The sequence below is a fragment of the Aulonocara sp. 'chitande type north' Nkhata Bay genome, linkage group LG3 (assembly GCF_057382095.1).
Source record: "Aulonocara sp. 'chitande type north' Nkhata Bay isolate Kocher_YH1m ecotype deep benthic linkage group LG3, A_spYH_male_GT1.1, whole genome shotgun sequence".
Classification (NCBI taxonomy): Eukaryota; Metazoa; Chordata; class Actinopteri; order Cichliformes; family Cichlidae; genus Aulonocara; species Aulonocara sp. 'chitande type north' Nkhata Bay.
The window spans coordinates 70,534,584-70,555,145 of record NC_141346.1 but is presented as its reverse complement, the minus strand read 5'-3'; the positions used below and the strand labels follow the sequence as shown (position 1 = coordinate 70,555,145).

General features: G+C 44.2%; 2 protein-coding genes across 2 annotated transcripts in view; both read left to right on the top strand.

The window, feature by feature from the left end:
* Window positions 1-20,562, top strand: part of LOC147336896 (protein NLRC3-like) — a 172,271-nt gene that overhangs the window by 140,341 nt on the left and 11,368 nt on the right. The window lies entirely within an intron of this gene.
* LOC147336897 (uncharacterized) lies at window positions 4,383-9,093 on the top strand. The gene is made up of 2 exons (XM_086265607.1): window positions 4,383-6,654; window positions 9,069-9,093. Exons 1-2 carry the CDS (start codon window positions 4,571-4,573, stop codon window positions 9,091-9,093), a joined length of 2,109 nt encoding a protein of 702 aa, XP_086121733.1. The 5' UTR covers window positions 4,383-4,570.

The window sequence follows — 20,562 nt, the reverse complement described above, 5'->3', positions numbered from 1 at the left end:
GGTATGAAATGTTTAGGTGGAAACTAGCGAGCTAACTTCCTGTTAACTTCTAACTCCGTTAAATTTAATAAATTCTGTTTTCATGGATGTTAAACTTAATTGTTACACCTGGTAAAGCAGCAACGCTGATGATTTTATTAAAGATGAAAGAATTTAGACCGTTTTTAACTCTTAGTGTTCGTTTGACTTTGGAACCTGAAGCGGACAGAGTTTTAGACCCAGATTACTCCGCGAAGCTCCTCACCACGACAGCCGTAATGCTCTGACGATCCATCAAGCAATGCGGCTTCGTAGCTTACCAAAGTTCTACTAAAACATTTTTTAACAGATTTCTGCACGCCCAAATCGGTTCGAGGTCAGTAAGCACAACCAGAATTCATACATAAGACACACTCTTGATTTTTGAGAAAATTAAAGGATTGTAAGTCCTTATAGTGTGGAAAATATGTTATACAGAAGAAAAGAATATATCGCGATATATATTGTTACCGCACATGCTTCAAATTATACCGCGATATGGATTTTAGGCCATATTGCCCAGCCCTAACTCCCAATTTATTTACAACATTTGAAACATACAGTGTAGCTCCGTCAAAACACTCCAAGGCCAAGTGAAAGTGCTGAGAGGGAAAAAAATCATGATTAATGATTTATTTAAACTCATAAGTGGGTGCAGCAGCTGAGCTTTGACCTGTGAGCTGCAGCTTAAGCTTCTTTTATGGTTCAGTGTTTAATGTGTAAACTGTTTATCACTGCAGAGACGCCTACAGGCTATCTACTGTTCAAAAGTGAATTGTTATATACAGTGTGGCAGCTGACCTTTGACCTGTGAGCTTCAGCCTCTTTGCTGAGTGTTTAATGCTCATCTATTGAAGCCTGCAGACACACCCACACACCATCTGATTCGTTCTCAGGGTTGTTTTCTGTGTGTTGGAGTTGGAGCAGAAACCTGCTGCAGGTTAATTATTGATCAAATTAATATCACAAAAGGTGCAGCAGCTGACCTTTGACCTGTGAGCTTCAGCCTCTTTGCTGGTGTGAAGTGTTTAATGTGACGCAGTCTGCAGACACAGACGACTGCTGACGGAGAAGAAGCAGAGGATTTTCTCTGTTTCTACACAGACCTGGTCCAGACAGCAGAGAGCTGCAGAGTGAAGACGTTCATTGGAAGAAGCTGAGTAAGTTCAACGTCCTCTTTGAATCCCGGATCAGGAAGTGAATATTTGGTGTTTAAACAAGGTTTCTGTCTTTGACTCAGCCTGCTGTCACTTTGTTTCAGAGAGAAAAGGAGATTTTAGATTAACTGGTGTTCCTGCTGCTCTAGCATTAAAGGACAGTATAGGTGACTGCGCTGATGCCTGTTTATAATTTCACCAAAGCTAATAAACTGTTGGCTAAATTTTCTTGTTTTTAGATGTAAACAGAGGTGAGAGGAGCAGATAATAAGGATAAAATATTATGCTGAATAACTAAATTCTGTTAGTCTGTGATGTAACTCCCAGCAGCATCGCCTCATTTCTTTGACCTTTAACATGAGTTAGCTTAGCTAGCAGAGCAGCTATCTCTGCTGTCTGTCATGTGACCGAGTCAAGTGTGTGTAGTAGACTTGTTAGCATAGCTAGCAGGCTGACAGAGGCTAGCAAACTGTGTGAACACTTTGTAAGAGGTGAGCAGTAAAGAGAAGGATAAGGAGCTCCTCCAAATGCTGATAATGCACTTAACCTGAATTTTCTGCTTGTTACATTATATGTGATGTTCAGTCAAAAACAATTACTTAAATTAACATTATTATTAGTATTATTATTATTCATAACATGGCTCCCTACTGTAGTGGTTTGAACAACTGATCTGTGGTTATTGTGTCCCTGCAAATTCAACAATGCGCCTCAATGCAAAGCATCAAATAAACATTTTTATTATCAAGTCATTCGACCTACTGGTTGAATCACCGTAGCTCTGACAGTGAAGCACACTCATTTTTATTGGTAGTCACCTTGTGAGCAATGTTCCCTCTAAGCTGCGCACGTGCGCAATTCAACCTGCCAACACGGACGATGATGCAGTTCTACACTGCAATCATCGAGTCCATCCTCACCTCCTCCATCACCGTGTGGTACGCTGGAGCCACTATCAGGGACAAACAGAGACTGCAGCGTGTTGTGCGCTCTGCTGAGAAGGTGATTGGCTGCAGACTCCCATCTCTGCAGGACCTGTACACCTCCAGGACACTGCGGCGTGCAGCTCGGATCTCAGCTGACCCTTCTCACCCTGGACACAGTCTGTTTGACCTGCTCCCCTCAGGCAGGAGGCTCCGGTCCATTCGCACCAGAACCTCTCGCCATAAGAACAGTTTTTTTCCCCTCTGCTGTTGGACTCATGAACAATAACCGTATGACTGTCCCCGCCACTAACACATGACCCTACGCTGTGTCACTGCATCATTCATTCCATGTTTGGCACTGATCACCACCTGCACTCATGTATATATCTTTCTACGCAGCACTCTTAATTCTTATTCTCATGTATATATCTCATGTATATCTCATGCACATATCTTTCTACGTAGCACTTTCAATTCTTATTCCTACTTTTATTTTTTTCATGTCTATTTAAGCGCAATTTATGACAGTTTGTTTGCACTGAAGCACCGCAGCAATTTCCTAATGTTGTAAACCTGCTCAACATTTGGCAATAAACCCCTTTCTGATTCTGATTCTGATTCTGAATTGCGCACTGTTGGCACGGTCTCTGCGCAGAGAAAATCTGTGTTGCGCACACAAAAAGAATTCTAACCTGAATTGAAATTAAAGTAAACCAATCAAAACATGGCATTTAGTTGTTAAGAAACGGAGTGACGGCGTGTTTGAGATGTGAGAGATTTGAGGCGTTTAGAGCAAATCTTGTGTAGTTAGTGTGTAGTTAGTGTGTAGTGTAGTCAATAGTGTTGTTGTGTGTGTCAGAACAATGAGGCGACTGCTGAGTGTTACAGGTGTTACAGCAGTGACACATCTGCTGCTGTCAGGCCTGCAGGTATCAGGCTGTTGTTCTCCTTCATCTCATAGAGGACAGGAATTATTTTTTGGAGCGGCACAAATAATTTGTGTAGCATCAGATTTGATGCAGAACAGCTGATTGTTCTGTAAATAGTTTGAAATGTTTATTTTAAAAAAACACCTTGGCTGCATTTTTAGGTAAACAGCTGCAAAAAACTTTGTTTGCATAACTCAGTTACTTTTTTGAAGAAGTAACTATATAATTAACTGCCCAACTGTCAGGGGTTTTGACATTTATTTTCACAAGTAAGAGAAAATAAGACACTTGCAGACCAAATCAGAGAGTTTTAAGACATGCGCATGGGTGTGTGCCTCTCAGCAAAATCACACACACAGAATGCATGTCTTGTTCCTTTATTTATAGGGTAAGAAACTGATTACATAGTACTTCCTCTTTTCAGTTACAGGAGGAGAGTTCAGGCATTATCTCAACCTGTCTGACCTTTCAGACTGGGGTAAAGAATACAGAAGTTTATCATGCTTATCTGACATCACAGATACTAAAAAAGAATACATTGCGTTTGTGTTAACAAATAGACTCAGTTACGTGAAAATATATGAACACTAGAAAATAAAACACACTTGATTATATTGTATTTGAATATAAAGCACATTTGATTATACTTGATCATATTGCATAATAAAAATCCTCTATCACCAACATTGGTCATTATTTACTGTATGTTGCAGACAGAGTTACAGACTCTCTCCCAGACCACAGACTCATAATACAAGTCAGAGCTTTATAAAAAAAAAAAGAAAGTTGTGTTTTCAAAATTGGAGTTCAAGTTTTTTTTTTCCTTCCAATAGTGTTAACATACTACACACGTCATGAACAAGATTTTTTTAAATTTTCATTGTAAGTGGGCTAAAGCAGTTAATTAAAAGTAGTCCATCAACTGAAAGGTTTAAAATGTTCACACGTGTTGGACTGACTGAAGCTTCCAGTCACAGTGACTCAGTGTGTGTCAGTGAATGCATCGTGTGTGCTTCAGGCTCCACCTAGTGGACTGATAGCAGAGCAGCTGATGAATTTGAAGAGTGTGGCCTTTTTGCACACAGCCTGTAAATGTCAACAACAAAAGGAGTGTGTAAAACATGTATATTGTAGTGATGCAGTGTACTGTGTATATTTATACTGGCAGTATGGAACATGATTATTTGGAAATGCCTAAAATGGAAATGATCATATACTGTGAGGTGAGGTGTGGACAGTGGTTGTGCTTTTGTAACATTGAGGCAAGGACAGTGATTAGTGTTTAGGGGACACATCATTGGTTTTTATTAAAAAGAAACAGTTTCTCCACTGTGGCAGGTCGTAGGCGATTTTTTTTTTCTAAACTGTCTCTAACTCTCACTAACCCTCAAGATGTTCAAGATGGCGCTGGAGTGACGGCAGCCTTTCCAAGTAGCTCTGCAACACCGCACCTTTTTGTTAACTTTAACTTTTTAGACTAGGCTTTTCAAACTTTTTTTCACCTTCCTCTACTTATACCTCTTAGATATAGCGATACAAGATGGATAATGCACTTTTTAAAACTTCTGGAACCAGTTCCTTCATCTATTCGAGAGCGGAGCTGCTGGCACTAAAAACAAAGGGACAGACCGGCATGCGACACAACATCCCGGCCGAGCTAAAGAGGAGCTACAGAGGCTGCAAAGCTGGAGCGAGGAGAGCGGATCACCGGAGGCGATTCAAACCATCAATCCCGACAGTGATCATGGGCAACGTGAACTCGTTACAGAATAAGATTGACGAACTGTGCGCTCTGAACAACCACAGACTATACCGTGAGTGCAGCTTGTTTATCTTCACGGAGACGTGGCTAACCGAGCTAACGCCGCAGGCTAACGTAGACCTATGCGGTTTCACATCCGTGAGAGCCGATAGGGACACGCAGGCCAGCGGAAAAAGCAGAGGTGGGGGACTCATTGTCTACGTTAACAACAGATACTGTAACCCTGGACACGTCTCCGTTAAAGTTTCGGTATGCCGTCCGGACCTGGAGCTGCTAGCTGTTAGCTTGCGGCCATATTATCTACCTCGGGAGTTCAGTCATGTGATCTGTGTGTGTGTTTACATCCCTCCGAGGGCCGACGCAACAGCTGCCTGTGAGAAAATACACACAGTCACAGCAAGACTTCAGACACAAAACCCCGAGGCTTTCATTATTATATCTGGAGACTTTAACCATGCCACACTGGACTCTACTCTGGCTGCTTTTCACCAGTTTGTGAATTGTCCCACAAGAAGCAACAGGACAATTGACCTACTGTATGCTAATGTGAGAGATGCATACAGAGCCACCCCCCTCCCCCCACTAGGGAAGTCAGACCACAACCTGGTTTACCTACAGCCACAATACACACCCCTCGTCCAAAGGCAGCCGGTCACAACGCGCTCCATCCGGAGATGGACCCCAGAAAAGGAGGATGCTCTGAGGGACTGTTATGACACCACAGACTGGGATGTGCTCCTGAGCCCACATGGTGAGGACATAGAGGGGGCGACACACTGTCTTACAGACTACCTCAACTTTTGTGTGGACACGGTCGCCCCTGCTAAGACGGTACGGTGTTATCCTAATAACAAACCGTGGGTAACACAGGAAGTCAAAGCTGTCCTCAACATGAAGAAGAAGGCTTTCAGGAGCAAAGTGAAGGAGGAGATGAAGGCAGCACAGCGGGAGGTGAAACGCTGCCTGAGGGAAGCAAAGGACACCTACAGGAGGAAGGTGGAGCAGAAGTTGGAGAGGAACAATATGAGGGAGGTCTGGAATGGTGTGAAAACCATCACAGGCCACAACACCAAGAAAAGCACAGTGGGGGGGACTGTGGAGAAGGCAAACGAACTCAACAACTTCTTCAACAGGTTTGACCAGCCCACAACCCCCCCACCCTCACCTTCACTACAGAGTCCAATCCCCACTCTCCTACCTCCCTCGCTTCCCCCCCTTCCTGACACCATGACACCCCCCTCCTCCAATCCCTCTCTCAGCAGCAAGACATCTCCCCCCCTCCCCTCCTCCCAAACATCTCCCAGTGTCACAGTGGATCAGGTCAGGAGACAACTGAGGAAGCTTCGCCCCAGAAAGGCAGCAGGCCCAGACAAGGTGTGTCCTAGGATGCTAAAGGCGTGTGCTGCTGAACTTGGGGAGCCGCTACAACGAGTCTTCAACCTCAGTCTGCGACTGGGGAGAGTGCCCGCCCTATGGAAGACATCCTGCATCGTCCCGGTCCCCAAAAAGAACCGGCCCAATGAGCTGAATGACTTCCGACCGGTGGCACTGACGTCACATCTTATGAAGACTCTAGAGCGGCTCTTCCTCAACCTCCTCCGACCACAGGTACAACATGCCCAGGACCCACTACAGTTTGCATACAAGGCGGGTGTCGGAGTGGAGGATGCCATCCTGTACCTCCTACACAGAGCCCACTCACACCTGGATGGGGGAAAAGGCACGGTCAGGATCCTGTTTCTTGACTTTTCCAGTGCCTTTAATACCATCCGGCCCTGTATGCTTCAAGAAAAACTGAACAGGATGGAGGTGGACCCCTGCCTGGTGGCTTGGATCTCCGACTACCTCACCGACAGACCACAGTACGTCAGGCTGAAGGACATCACGTCTGACACAGTGGTCAGCAGCACAGGAGCACCACAGGGAACTGTGCTGTCCCCTCTTCTCTTCACCCTGTACACCTCTGACTTCTGCTACAACTCTGAATTATGCCACATTCAGAAGTTTGCAGACGACACAGCCATCATGGGGTGTATCTGGGATGATCAGGAAGAGGAGTACAGAAGTCTGGTGAGGAACTTTGTCGCATGGAGTCACACAAACCACCTGCAACTCAACACCTCAAAGACTAAGGAACTGGTTGTGGACTTCGGGAGGTCTAGAGCAGGTCCACTGCCGGTTCAGATAGAGGGGGAGGAGGTGGAGGTGGTCAACAAGTACAAGTACCTCGGGCTGTGGGTGGACAATAAACTGGACTGGTCATGCAACACAGAGCACCTGTATAAAAAAGCCCAAAGCCGACTGTACTTCCTCAGGAGGCTGAGGTCTTTTAACATCTGCAGGAAGCTCCTGAGGATGTTTTACCAGTCGGTGGTTGCTGGAGTACTTTTCTATGCTGTGGTGTGCTGGGGGAGCAGCACAGCAAAGAAGGACTCATCCAGGCTGGAGAAACTGATCAGGAGGGCTAGCTCTGTGGTCGGCATGAAGCTGGACACTCTGGTGACAGTGGCAGAGAAAAGGACATTAAAGAAACTGATGGACATTATGGACAATGCCAGGCATCCTCTGCACACGGCCATTAACAACCAGAAGAGTCTGTTCAGTGACAGGTTGCTTCTCCCAAAGACAAGAACTAACAGACTTAAAAACTCCTTTGTCCCACACGCCATCAGACTGTTTAACTCCTCTCTGGAGGGGAGAGGGAGGGGAAACAGGAGGACAAAGGAGGGAACAACTAAGCTGTAGTGCCTCTTCACCTCACTGTGCAATACCTTTTGTGCAATACTTTTGTAAATAGTCAACGGTGCAATAGACTCAATACTTGAAATGTGCAATTCACTTGTATTTTTATTTTTATTCCTATTTATTCTATTTATCCCCTTCGTATATTTTATTTATATTGTCTCTGTATTTATATATATGTGTGTGTGTATAACTCTGTAACTTCTGTCGGTGCTGTGCTTTTTTGGAAATCGAATTTCCCAGAGGAACCCACCCGAGGGATTAATAAAGTTCTATCTTATCTTATCTTATCTTATCTTAACCGCAACTCTCCATCAAACGCTCACATTTTGTCTGAGGGGTTTATATCGCTGTCATAGCTCGCGGCAAAGTTCGAACCGCTTCCTGAACCAGTCACGTGGTACAGCCGGGCAGCGAGGCTTCGGACGTCATCATTTTCAGCTCCTCCCATAAATGAAGCAAGCCTGGATACGCGCTTCGCGGAAACGCCCCCTCCATTACTCGACACACACTTCGAAGCCTCGATACAGAACGTCACATCACTAGTTAAAGCTGAGTAAACACTGACCCCAGACCAGCACCGTGATAAAGTGAGCTGCTGCTGCTGAACTTGAACAGGTAACAAAGTGATGAGCAGTCAGGCTGCAGGTTTCTACCTGTTCATGTTTCTACAGTAGAATCACTTTGAAGTGTCTTTGTGCTGTTTCATCTTTGATTTGTGTTCATAAACACTCAGAGAAACATCACGTGACCTCATCAGGATCTGTGTTGGTGTGTGGGGCTGTACCTCAGCTTTATGTTGTTACATGCTCATTTGTTCATTTTAACATCAAAGTAATGTTATGAGGAGTAATGAAGTAACGTACTCCATTACTTTTAATTAAAGTGTTCTGTGTAATATGTGTAATAATGACTGTTTTGAGTAATGACCAATACTGATCACAACAAAGAGGAAATGCCTCCAACATGCACAAACATTTGAGCCACAACATGCAGTTAATGTGCACAAATGTCTTTGATATGCTGCTCAGTGATGGTGGTGACTGTCAGAGCAGAGCTACTGAGAATCAATAAGTAATATCAATGATGGGATCAGAATCACTAAATTCTTCTCATCCCTGTCAGTATCATACATGTGCTGTATAATGTGATAAATGTAGAGGTGCTGGCTGTTCTCTCACTCTGCTGTTTAGCTGTAAAGGACGCCTCCCTGCCTTTGTCTCATTCATGACCTTTAATAGTCTCTTCTAACATGCAGAGATCTGTATGATCTGTTTCATAGAGTCTAACCAGCCTGTACAGGTAACAACAACAGTCACTGCATCACTGACACACAAACGTCATCTCTGTCAATAACAACATTCATACATGGAATAAAAACACATCAGTGGATCATTGCTGGAGCTGATGTTAGTGCTCCTGGTGCAAAGGCTCTCAGTTTCCTCCTTGAAATAAGTGTTTATATTGTTGTTATATTGTTGACCCACTATTGATCATGTGACTCATCACATGATCATTGGTGAGCGTCATCCAGATCACAGCTGAAGAAGCTTCTCTGATGAAACGTCTTCCAGAAACTTAAAGACGTCTCTTTTCTCTCCAAGCTCCTTAGATCACATGACCTGGATGACTGAACCTACAGACATATTGACCTGGTTTCATGGTCACATGACAGGTCAGAGGTCAGCGACTGTAACTCAGTTCCTCCTGTTAATGTGAACTCACTGAGTGTTTGTGGTTTACCTCTCAGACTGACTGAAGATGATGATGGAGGAAGAGGAGGACAGAGCAGAGTCTGCAGGGTCCAGCTGTCCGTCTGTGAGGAGTGACCGGTCCAAAGATGACGTTCCACTCTTCAGTGGTGAACCTGGAGCAACGAGGTCAGAGAGCTGTGATGACTCCTTTACATGTTTGTGTTTCCTGGATAAATATGACCTGAAACATCCTCAGATTGTTACAAAGATTCATTAAAAAGAAAAGAATGAAAGAGAAAAGATCCAAATGTTCGACTTGGTCATTTGCTGTTTGAGGACAGTGATGCTCATATCTGTGGGGAAAGTGTGACCTGAGTGGGTTCATGTTTGTCTTTAAAGAACAGAGCTGCTCTGATTCTCTTTGTGTCTGATCTGTTAAACAGTCTGAGAGGTCACACAGAGACCCAGCAGCTAAAGCCTGGATCATACTGGCTGCTGTTACTCCATCAGGACAACACTGAACCACAGTGGTGTGGATGTAGTGGATAAATCCCACCATACTGATGCTCAGAGTTAATCACAGGGAACAAAACCAGATGTTACCTTCAGATTGTGACCTTTGGAGTGGACGATGCAGATTTCAATAGAGAATAAATGTTGTTGTTTTACAGCTGTGAAGAAAGAATCTAATTTTCTGAACTTAAGAATTTATGATGCTGGAAACAACATGGAGACTATAACACAACATTTCCACTGTGTTCATAGAATGAATGTAAAACTGTCAGACATTCATTAAATATGCAAAATGTCTACAGAAGCATCAGAGGGTCAGACGTGAAGCACTCAGTGATTTTGATCAAATGACTCATCAGTTATTGATCTGTACTACACTGATCTACCACGTTAGTAAAGCTGGTGTTCTGGTGGTGGAGGGAGACTCGGATCATGTTCTGGTTTTGGAGCAGTGATCTGCTGATGGTTCAGTTTGATGAGCTTCTTCAAAATCATCCCTGACATCACCACTGAAAGGACGTCCATGAAAACAGACTGAAAATTACTGATATGTTCACAATCTGAGAGTTTAAAACTTGACAGACTTGATTCAGACGAAGTTATTTGAGCAGAAACTCCTGGATCTTTATCCTGTGTTGATCTAATCCTTCATGATTCCTCCACAGAGTGGAGCAGCAGAGCTCAGAGGGTCCCAGTGGTCAGTCTGCCCAGCAGCATCAAACACAGCTGGACTCCATATTTATGGTGTGTACATGTACAACAACTACTTTATTATTAATATTAATAATAATGCTTTTATTTATACGTCCCTTTCAAAACACCAAGGACTCTGTGGACTAAATGACCAAAAGAAAACAAACTTTGAAATCAGACGGTGCAAATGTGATCACAGGGAAACGTTTTAAACATCGAGGCTTTAAACAGAAACCAACGTGAAACAGTTTGTAGTCGAGATCAGTGGGAATGAAGCTGAATAACTGTTTCTTCAATATCTTTGAGCTCTTAAAAAAGAAAATAGCTGAAAGTCTGGCTGCTCTTATGAAAAGTACAGAGAAATTATGGGTCGCTCAACACTGCACAATATAACACAGGGTGTGTTACTAAAACTGTGGTTTGCTCACTTTCCAAAGACCCAGCCCCCATAAAAAGCAGCCAATCAGCTTCTAAGAGTTACACACCCATGCATATCTATCAGGTTAACTCTGGTCTAAGACACTTGGATTTAGCTTGAAGAGTGTTCCTGTACGAGGACTGAAAATGATTTAATAAGCAGCTAATGTCCAAAGAACAACGTTGACACACCTTCATAAACCTGCAGAGCTCTTAAAAAAGAAAAACTAGCTGAAAGTCTGGCTGCTCTTATTAGATTAGATTAGATAGAACTTTATTAATCCCTCGGGTGGGTTCCTCTGGGAAATTCGATTTCCAAAAAAGCACAGCACCGACAGAAGTTACAGAGTTACAGAATATTATATATATATATATATATAATACACACACACACACACACACACACACACACACACACACACACACACACACACACATATATATATATATATATATATATATATATATATATATATATATATAAATACAGAGACAATATAAATAAAATATACGAAGGGGATAAATAGAATAAATAGGAATAAAAATAAAAATACAAGTGAATTGCACATTTCAAGTATTGAGTCTATTGCACCGTTGACTATTTACAAAAGTATTGCACAAAAGGTATTGCACAGTGAGGTGAAGAGGCACTACAGCTTAGTTGTTCCCCCCTCCTTTGTCCTCCTGTTTCCCCTCCCTCTCCCCTCCAGGGAGGAGTTAAACAGTCTGATGGCGTGTGGGACAAAGGAGTTTTTAAGTCTGTTAGTTCTTGTCTTTGGGAGAAGCAACCTGTCACTGAACAGACTCTTCTGATTGTTTTTTTTTTTTTTCTTTTTTTTTTAAAATGACATCAGAAACAGCAGTATGCGACATTACGTGATGGCAGAGCTTCAGTTCATCCTTTGTCATTTTTTTTTTTTTTTTTTTTTTTTTTTAATAAATAGGACAGGGGGAATGAATGAGAGAAAGAGGGGGAGAGAAAGAAAGAAAACCAAAGGGGAGAAGAGACGGTGAGAAGGGGGGGGGAAGAGAGAGAGAAAAAAAAAAAAGAACTCCTGGGTCACCTGTATGGAGAAAAAAAAAACAAACAAACAAAAAAAACAAACAGAGGAGACAGCAAACAACAAAGAGCAACATAATAATAGAGAAAACAAAGCACCATCACAATAAACTAGCTAGTCATAGATATCAATATTTACTAAATAATAAACGATATTGTGCAGCACGCAAGATAGACAGCGCACAGTGTGCTTTGAGGCAGCAGCCAAGAAAGCTTTAGTCCGCGTCTGTGAATACCCATGTGTGCATACCTGTGTGGATCAGCATGCTTGCATTCCAAAGGTTTCTCCATGTAATGATCTGCTAGGGAGTGTGGGGGGGCCACAGCCCCGTCCTCCAGGGTGTGAAGCAGGTATGGAGGAGATCAAAACTCCAGACATCCAGAGGCCCCCAGAACACAAGAGACCATGGAAGACCAACAGAGGGGCAGCCGCGCCACTGTTCCAGTAAGAGCTGAGGAGAGTCCCAGATGAGGGCTCCCCCAGCAGCCGCGGAGCAGAAGCCAGGGGGAGTTGCAGTGACGCGCCCGTGAGCTCCGCCGGCAGCCAGCTGTGCCTGAGTGACCGAGCCCCAGGCCCCGACAAGCGGCCGCCAAGGAGTGAGCCGGTGTGTACCCGGACGCCCACCCCCAGACACAAAGAACCACCAACACACCGACACCTGAGGGAGTCCGCCACCGGCAGGGGAAGTGGTGGTGGGTGGAGATAGGCCTCCAAACCTTGGAGGGCCTGAGGTGTCCCCAGAGAGGTGGTGTCTGATACCCAACCTGACATATAGACACAGACATACAGGCACACACAGACACAAACATCCATTCCCACCCTCATGCTCTCATATGCACTCACTCCACACTCAACCAACGTGGAGACAGACATAAAGAGACGCTGTACACACAATCACACTCCCCAAGCGTACTCTACAAACCGGGTCTAGGTACCCTTGCCCCTGGAGGGGGGAATTGCACCCAGACCCAGGTGGTGTTACCCTTTTCCCTGCGGTGGGGAGAGGCAGACCACCCCGACTCCGCAGCAGCAGGGAGGCCCCACACCCCAGACCGCAGTCGGACGGCCAACTCCTCCTACTAGCCCTCCCGCTCCAGCAGGCCGCAGAGAATGGGGGTGGGAGAAGACTCCAAACCTCCCTCCACCCGCTCATTGTAGTGTTGATGCATATGTGTTCTAAGGTGCAATTAAAACCCAGGAGGGCATGGAGCTACCTGCCAAGGAGCAGCAGGTAAGCGCATAGTCCCTCCTGCTAGCCCTCAATGACTAAGTGTATTTAAAATTGAGAGGTGGGCAACGACGTCAGGGGTGAGGTATACACCCTGATGGTAATTTGGACTCCGTGATTGTGCCCACCCCCAAGATCCTATATGTATGTGTAATGAGAGTGTGAATAATGTGAATGTCTAAGTTGTGGGATAAAATTGAGGCAGAGGCAGCCAGAAGGGGACAGGGGGGGGGGGGGGGGGGGGGTAGCCTCCTCTGCACCCTGGTGACATACCCCCACTCCAAGGCCCTGCATGTGTGGGTGGTTGTGGAGGAGCGGGAAGAGGGAGGCAGCTGGAGATGGGGAGGGAAGGAAGGGAGGGGCAGGTAACCCCTCCCTGGGGCCAGCTCCCCCGCTGACCCCAGTAGGCACTCCCACCCTCCGCGACCCGCCAGGGAAGGGGGGCCCAGGCCCATCAGACCGGGGCCCAGTGCAGTAGCGCCCTCCGGCTCCACAGAGCCCTGGACAGTCCACCCAACCCCACCACAGAGAAAACTGCACCCACCCCACCATCCACACATCTTCCAGACTACATAAGACGGTAAACGCCCAGGCTGAGATCTTCCTCCACCTCTCCTGTATCTCCCCCTCCTGCAGAGAGTTCCTGAAGAGAAGAAAGCTCCTGCAAGATGTGACCATCCCCCCCACCAGTTGAAGAGCCCCCCAGGCGGCTCGACGCACCGGCGGCACCCTGCTCCAGGGCCGGGCCCCCATGCACCCACCCGCCCACAACCCCGGCAACACACCAACCAGGACCCAAGCCCCCGAGGCCCGGCCCGGGCCCCAGCCCAGAGACGGAGCGCCCCCAGAACCTCACGCCCATCCCGGACCCACCCAGGGGCAGCCAGGTTGCCAGGTCAGTAACCCACGTCCGTCAGCACAGACCCTCCCCTAGCCCCGCTGCACGCAGCCGCGAGGAAACAGTCACCTGAGAGCCAACAGAGCCCCCAACCGGACGTGACCGCTACCCCGGGTTGAGCCCCCCAAGGAAGATGCCTCCGGGGAACCCCCCGACGCCCTAAGCCTGTCCCTACCCCCTCACCAATCACAACAGTGAAGGCGGGACCAAACTATGACCCCCCACCCCCACTAGGTGATGGAGCTGATAAAAGGGGCCCAGAGCAATTGATCTGATGTGGTGGCAGAGGCTGTATCAAGACTAATGTAATCTAATAGATAATTTCTATATTGGTTAGAATTAAGATTATTTTTATTTTTCCAGTTCATGAGGACTGTTTTCTTGGCTATGCATAGGGCAGTGAAGATCATATGGGCTATATTCTTTTCTGAAGTGACATTATCTAAGCTGCCCAGTAGACACACTAAGGGGGAAGTTGGAATGTTACATTTCAGACACTTTGATAAGTCTTCACATATCTCGCGCCAAAACTTTTGCACTGGTGGACAGAACCAAAGAGCGTGGATGTAATTGTCTGGTGTATTGCCTTGACAGTGTGAGCAGTTGTTGGAAGATGTAAAGCCCATCTTGAACATCCGATGACCTGTATAGTGCACTCTATGAAGTATTTTGTATTGTATTAATTGCAGACTGGGATTTTTAATTAATTTAAAAGTTTTTAAGCAAATCTGAGACCAGAAGTTTTGGTCTAGGTTGACTGATAAATCTGCTTCCCACTTTGCAGTAGGAAGGGATATTGATTCATCTAATTTAGAAAGTGTTCTGTATATTTTAGATAATAATTTGGGGGATTTAAGAGTAAGAAAATGTGCCGCACTTAGTGGTGTTTGTAATTCAACTTGACTGAGGTTAAATTTCTTTTTTACTATGGATTTAATTTGTTGATATTCTAAAAACCTTGTCTTGTTGATCCCATATTGTTCAACTAGTCTGTCAAATGGAATAAATTCTGTTCCTTCTAATATATGTTCTAAGTATTTAATTCCTTTACAACTCCATTCTGGGAAATTAATCATATTATTGTTTTGTAATATGTCAGGGTTATTCCAGATAGGTGTACGTTTGCATGGGATTAATGAAGACTCCGTTATTTTTAGAAACTCCCACCATGCTGTTAGAGAAAAGCTGATGTTGATACTTTTAAAGCATTCATGTCTTTTGATGTTTGAGCTAATAAATGGTAGGTCTGAAATCTCTAGATCCTTGCATAGTGCCTGTTCAACATCTAGCCAGGGCTCAACTAAGAAGGTATGTTTTAACCATTCTGAGATGAACTGAAGCCTGTTGGCTAAGAAGTATTGGTGAAAATTAGGCAGATCTAATCCTCCTCTATCCTTGGTTCTTTGTAGCGTTTTTAAGCTAATACGCGGGGGTTTATCTTTCCAAAGGAATTTGGAAATATATGAATCCAGAGATCTGAACCAATCTTGTGATGGTTTGTTAGGGATCATCAAAAATAAGTAATTTATTTTTGGCAAGATCATCATTTTTATAGTGGCAACCCTTCCCATGAGTGATATGGGTAAAGATTTCCATCTAGTCAGATCGCCTTCTACTTTCTTTAGAAGTGGGATGTGGTTTAGTTTAGTTAAGTCTGAAAGCTTAGGAGAGACATTAATACCTAAATATTTAATATTTCCGGATTGCAGTGGGGCAGAGGAAGAATTATGGAAGGAGCAGTTAATGGGGAGAACTGTAGATTTTGGCCAGTTAATTGAATAATCTGAAACTCTTGAAAACCAGTTTATTAAAGTAATTACCTCAGAGAGGTTGGTTTGTGTGTTTTGCAGAAAAAGCAACACATCATCCGCATAGAGACTGATTTTATGTTCTATGTTCTTACATTTTATGCCCTTAATTGTTGTAGCCTGTCTAAATGCTGCTGCTAGAGGTTCGATAAAAATTGCAAAAAGTGAAGGGGAGAGTGGGCATCCCTGTCTGGTGCCCCTCAGGAGACAGAAGCTGGAGGATGTCTGGTCATTTGTTCTGATACGAGCCGTTGGGGAATTGTATAATATTCTTATCCAGTTTATGAAAGAGTTTCCAAAACCAAATTTGTGTAAAGTTGCGAATAAAAATTTCCAATTAACTCTGTCAAATGCTTTTTCTGCATCTAGAGATAATATTATGGTTTCGATGTTTTTATCGTATGAGTAGTCTATTAAATTAAGTAATCTACGAGTGTTTGTTGAGGAGTGCCGACCTTTTATGAAACCAGTTTGGTCAGGATGAATTAAGAGGGGGGTCATTTTCTCTAATCTCTTTGAGAGAGCTTTGCAGATTATTTTAAGGTCTACATTTAAAAGAGAAATTGGACGATAGCTTGAGGGAAATAAAGGGTCTTTGCCTGGTTTTAGCAGGAGACTAATGTTGGCAGAATTCATATTTGGTGGTAGTCTGCCCTTTTCCTCGATTTCCTGCAACATGCTGTGGAATACTGGTGCCAAAATTGTCCAGAATTCTTTGTAGAATTCTGCAGGGAAGCCGTCTGGACCTGGAGCCTTATTATTGGGCATACTTATCAGGGCTTCCTGGAGTTCACTTGGCGTCAGTGGCGAATCCAGTTCCATTGCTTGACTGTCTAGTAATTTTGGAAGAGTTACGTTGTCAAGAAACAGATCAATTTCATTTTTAGATGGGTTTATTTGTGGTGAGTATAAAGTTTCATAGAAATCCCTAAAAATGTTGTTTATTCTTCCAGGATCATATATTGTGTTCCCCGATAAATCTTTAGCAGCACATATAGTTATTTTTTCTTTATTTATTTTTAGCTGGTTAGCTAGAAATCGACCTGATTTGTTACTGTGTTCAAAATTCTGCAAGCGAAGTCTTTGTATAAGGAATTGTGTTTTTTTATTAATAGTTTCATTTAATTCTAGTTTTGTTTTGCATATTTTGTTCAATGTTTCCTGATCTTGGTGGGACGCGTAGGCTTCTTCTAGTGATTTGATGTTTTTTTCTAATTCCTGAATATTTTTGTTTTCTTCTTTCTTTTTGTATGATGAGAAAGAAATTATTTTACCTCTCATCACAGCTTTCCCTGCTTCCCATAGAACAGAAGCAGATATTCCGGGAGTGTCATTAAAGTCTAAATATGAAGTCCATTCCTTTTTAAAGTATTTAATAAAGTCTTCATCTTTAAGTAGTGATATATTAAATCTCCAGTTTTTACTTGGCGTAGTATTATTCTTGTGCATTAGTGTTAATGATACAGAAGCATGATCGCTGACAGCTATAGGATGAATCTCAGTGTCTGAAATGTCACACAGCAGTGAGCTGCTGACCAAAAAATAATCCAGACGAGAGTAAGAGTGATGAACATGCGAGAAAAAAGTATATTCCTTACTGGTGGGGTGAAGAGAGCGCCATGCATCGCAAAGACCAAAGTCGTTCATATACTGTTTGATTATATTTGTGGACTGCCAATTACGCTGAGTTCCTGTTGTGTTGAGCCTATCCATTTCTTCATTTAGTCCAAGGTTGAGGTCACCGCCAAGAATGAGTGTGCAATCAAGGTGTTCAGAGAGTGCACTAAAAAAACCGTGGAAGAATGAGGGTTCATCAACATTTGGACCATATATACTAACAATACATAGTTTTTTGTTCAATATTGATAGTTTAATAATTAGAAATCTACCCTCTGGATCTATAACTGTATCGAGTACTGTAAAATTAACATTTTTATGTATTAAAATTGCTACTCCCCGTTGTCTAGAATTATAACCGGCTGCAAACACGTTAGGAAACTCAGGTGTTTTAAGTTCATTTAAACCTGTGACAGGTTTGTGAGTTTCTTGTAATAAAACAACATCTGCCTGTAGTTTTTTAAGCTGGTTAAATATTTTTAACCTCTTTCCTCTGGTGCCAGCTCCATTTACATTCCATGTGACAAACCTCAGCATGCCCTTAATTGTGCGTGTATGTCTAATGATGTATGCTGGGTGTTTCGTTTAGACAGGTGGAGAGAATATGGAAACATCCCTTGTTTATAAATAGAAAGAGAAAAAGAAGTGTGGTGAGAGACTCCATAAGTCTGACTATGTGTGTGAATATTCACTAATATGAACAAGCGTGGCTTGCTTATGTGTCCTGCAAGTCTGTGCGTGCTGTGAGGCTGTTGTGAATGTGCTGCCGTTGAGCTGATGTGTTTGCGTGATCGTGTTGTGAAAATATGGAGAAATAGAGGGTGTTGTTTGTAGGTGAGTGGGGAAGTAGGTGACCACAGCAGTGAAAGACAAGAGAAAGAAAGAAACCACATGAACTGTGAGCGACAACAAAAAAAAAGGAAACGAAACGGAAACATTCCAATTAAAGCAATGACGGAGGGTGACGGTGTTATATCTGCTATGACATCATATTGATATTACTAGCTTAAACTCATGTTAAAGGAGAGAGTGTGAATGAATAAGAAAAGAGTGACTCTTCTGATTGTTTATGGCCGTGTGCAGAGGATGTCTGGCATTGTCCATAATGTCCATCAGTTTCTTTAATGTCCTTTTCTCTGCCACTGTCACCAGAGTGTCCAGCTTCATGCCGACCACAGAGCTAGCCCTCCTGATCAGTTTCTCCAGCCTGGATGAGTCCTTCTTTGCTGTGCTGCTCCCCCAGCACACCACAGCATAGAAAAGTACTCCAGCAACCACCGACTGGTAAAACATCCTCAGGAGCTTCCTGCAGATGTTAAAAGACCTCAGCCTCCTGAGGAAGTACAGTCGGCTTTGGGCTTTTTTATACAGGTGCTCTGTGTTGCATGACCAGTCCAGTTTATTGTCCACCCACAGCCCGAGGTACTTGTACTTGTTGACCACCTCCACCTCCTCCCCCTCTATCTGAACCGGCAGTGGACCTGCTCTAGACCTCCCGAAGTCCACAACCAGTTCCTTAATCTTTGAGGTGTTGAGTTGCAGGTGGTTTGTGTGACTCCATGCGACAAAGTTCCTCACCAGACTTCTGTACTCCTCTTCCTGATCATCCCAGATACACCCCATGATCGCTGTGTCGTCTGCAAACTTCTGAATGTGGCATAATTCAGAGTTGTAGCAGAAGTCAGAGGTGTACAGGGTGAAGAGAAGAGGGGACAGCACAGTTCCCTGTGGTGCTCCTGTGCTGCTGACCACTGTGTCAGACGTGATGTCCTTCAGCCTGACGTACTGTGGTCTGTCGGTGAGGTAGTCGGAGATCCAAGCCACCAGGCAGGGGTCCACCTCCATCCTGTTCAGTTTTTCTTGAAGCATACAGGGCCGGATGGTATTAAAGGCACTGGAAAAGTCAAGAAACAGGATCCTGACCGTGCCTTTTCCCCCATCCAGGTGTGAGTGGGTTCTGTGTAGGAGGTACAGGATGGCATCCTCCACTCCGACACCCGCCTTGTATGCAAACTGTAGTGGGTCCTGGGCATGTTGTACCTGTGGTCGGAGGAGGTTGAGGAAGAGCCGCTCTAGAGTCTTCATAAGATGTGACGTCAGTGCCACCGGTCGGAAGTCATTCAGCTCATTGGGCCGGTTCTTTTTGGGGACTGGGACGATGCAGGATGTCTTCCATAGGGCGGGCACTCTCCCCAGTCGCAGACTGAGGTTGAAGACTCGTTGTAGCGGCTCCCCAAGTTCAGCAGCACACGCCTTTAGCATCCTAGGACACACCTTGTCTGGGCCTGCTGCCTGGGCCTTATGAAAAGTACAGAGAAATTATGGGTCGCTCAACGCTTGTGCACAATATAAGAGTTGAAATAAATCTAAAGAATAACTCAAAATCCTACAATCATACTGATAAAGTCATCTACAGCTAACTATCCAAGTGGATTTGTTTAAGACAGCTCCATCTGCTGGTGGCCCTCTGCAGGTGCATGAAAGGGGCGTGTTTATAGTGAAAGTAGTAGAGGAAGTAAACCCCACGGGAAGGAGGAGGACTCTCAGCAGCTTCCAGCTCATATTCAGACATTTGACTTCTCACTGAAAGCAGCAAGTTTGAGTGTCTGTACCTTAGTTAGAAGAGATAACATGTCAGTAGTAATTAGAGTTGATTGAGCAATGCTGTCCTTGTAATGTAGTTTATGATTTTTATGGACAAGTCCAGTTTTTCTGTAGAGCCTCTCAAGTTGGTGACAGCAGCAGTGGAAGTTCACGTGTAAACCAGAGCAGCAAATCAGGTCCAAATGTGTTGTTCACAGTGAGTGGGATCATCATTGGCTGCTATGTTAACCTCCTGCAGCAGGATGTGTTTGGTCAGAGAATGGATAGATCACTAAGTCATTGTTGAGTTTAGGGAGACAGTAGACAGTTGGAGGAGGTTCAGCCAGTTGACACACAGTAGATAAAATAACTGAAGGCAGGAGCAGACACCTGTATGACTTTCCACCTCTCACATAGATTATTTCCCTGGGCAGCGCCACAGGGCTGGTAGATGTAAACAAAGCTGGAGGAGAGGATTTATTCATCTGAGAAAAGTCACAGAGTTGTGTCTTGATG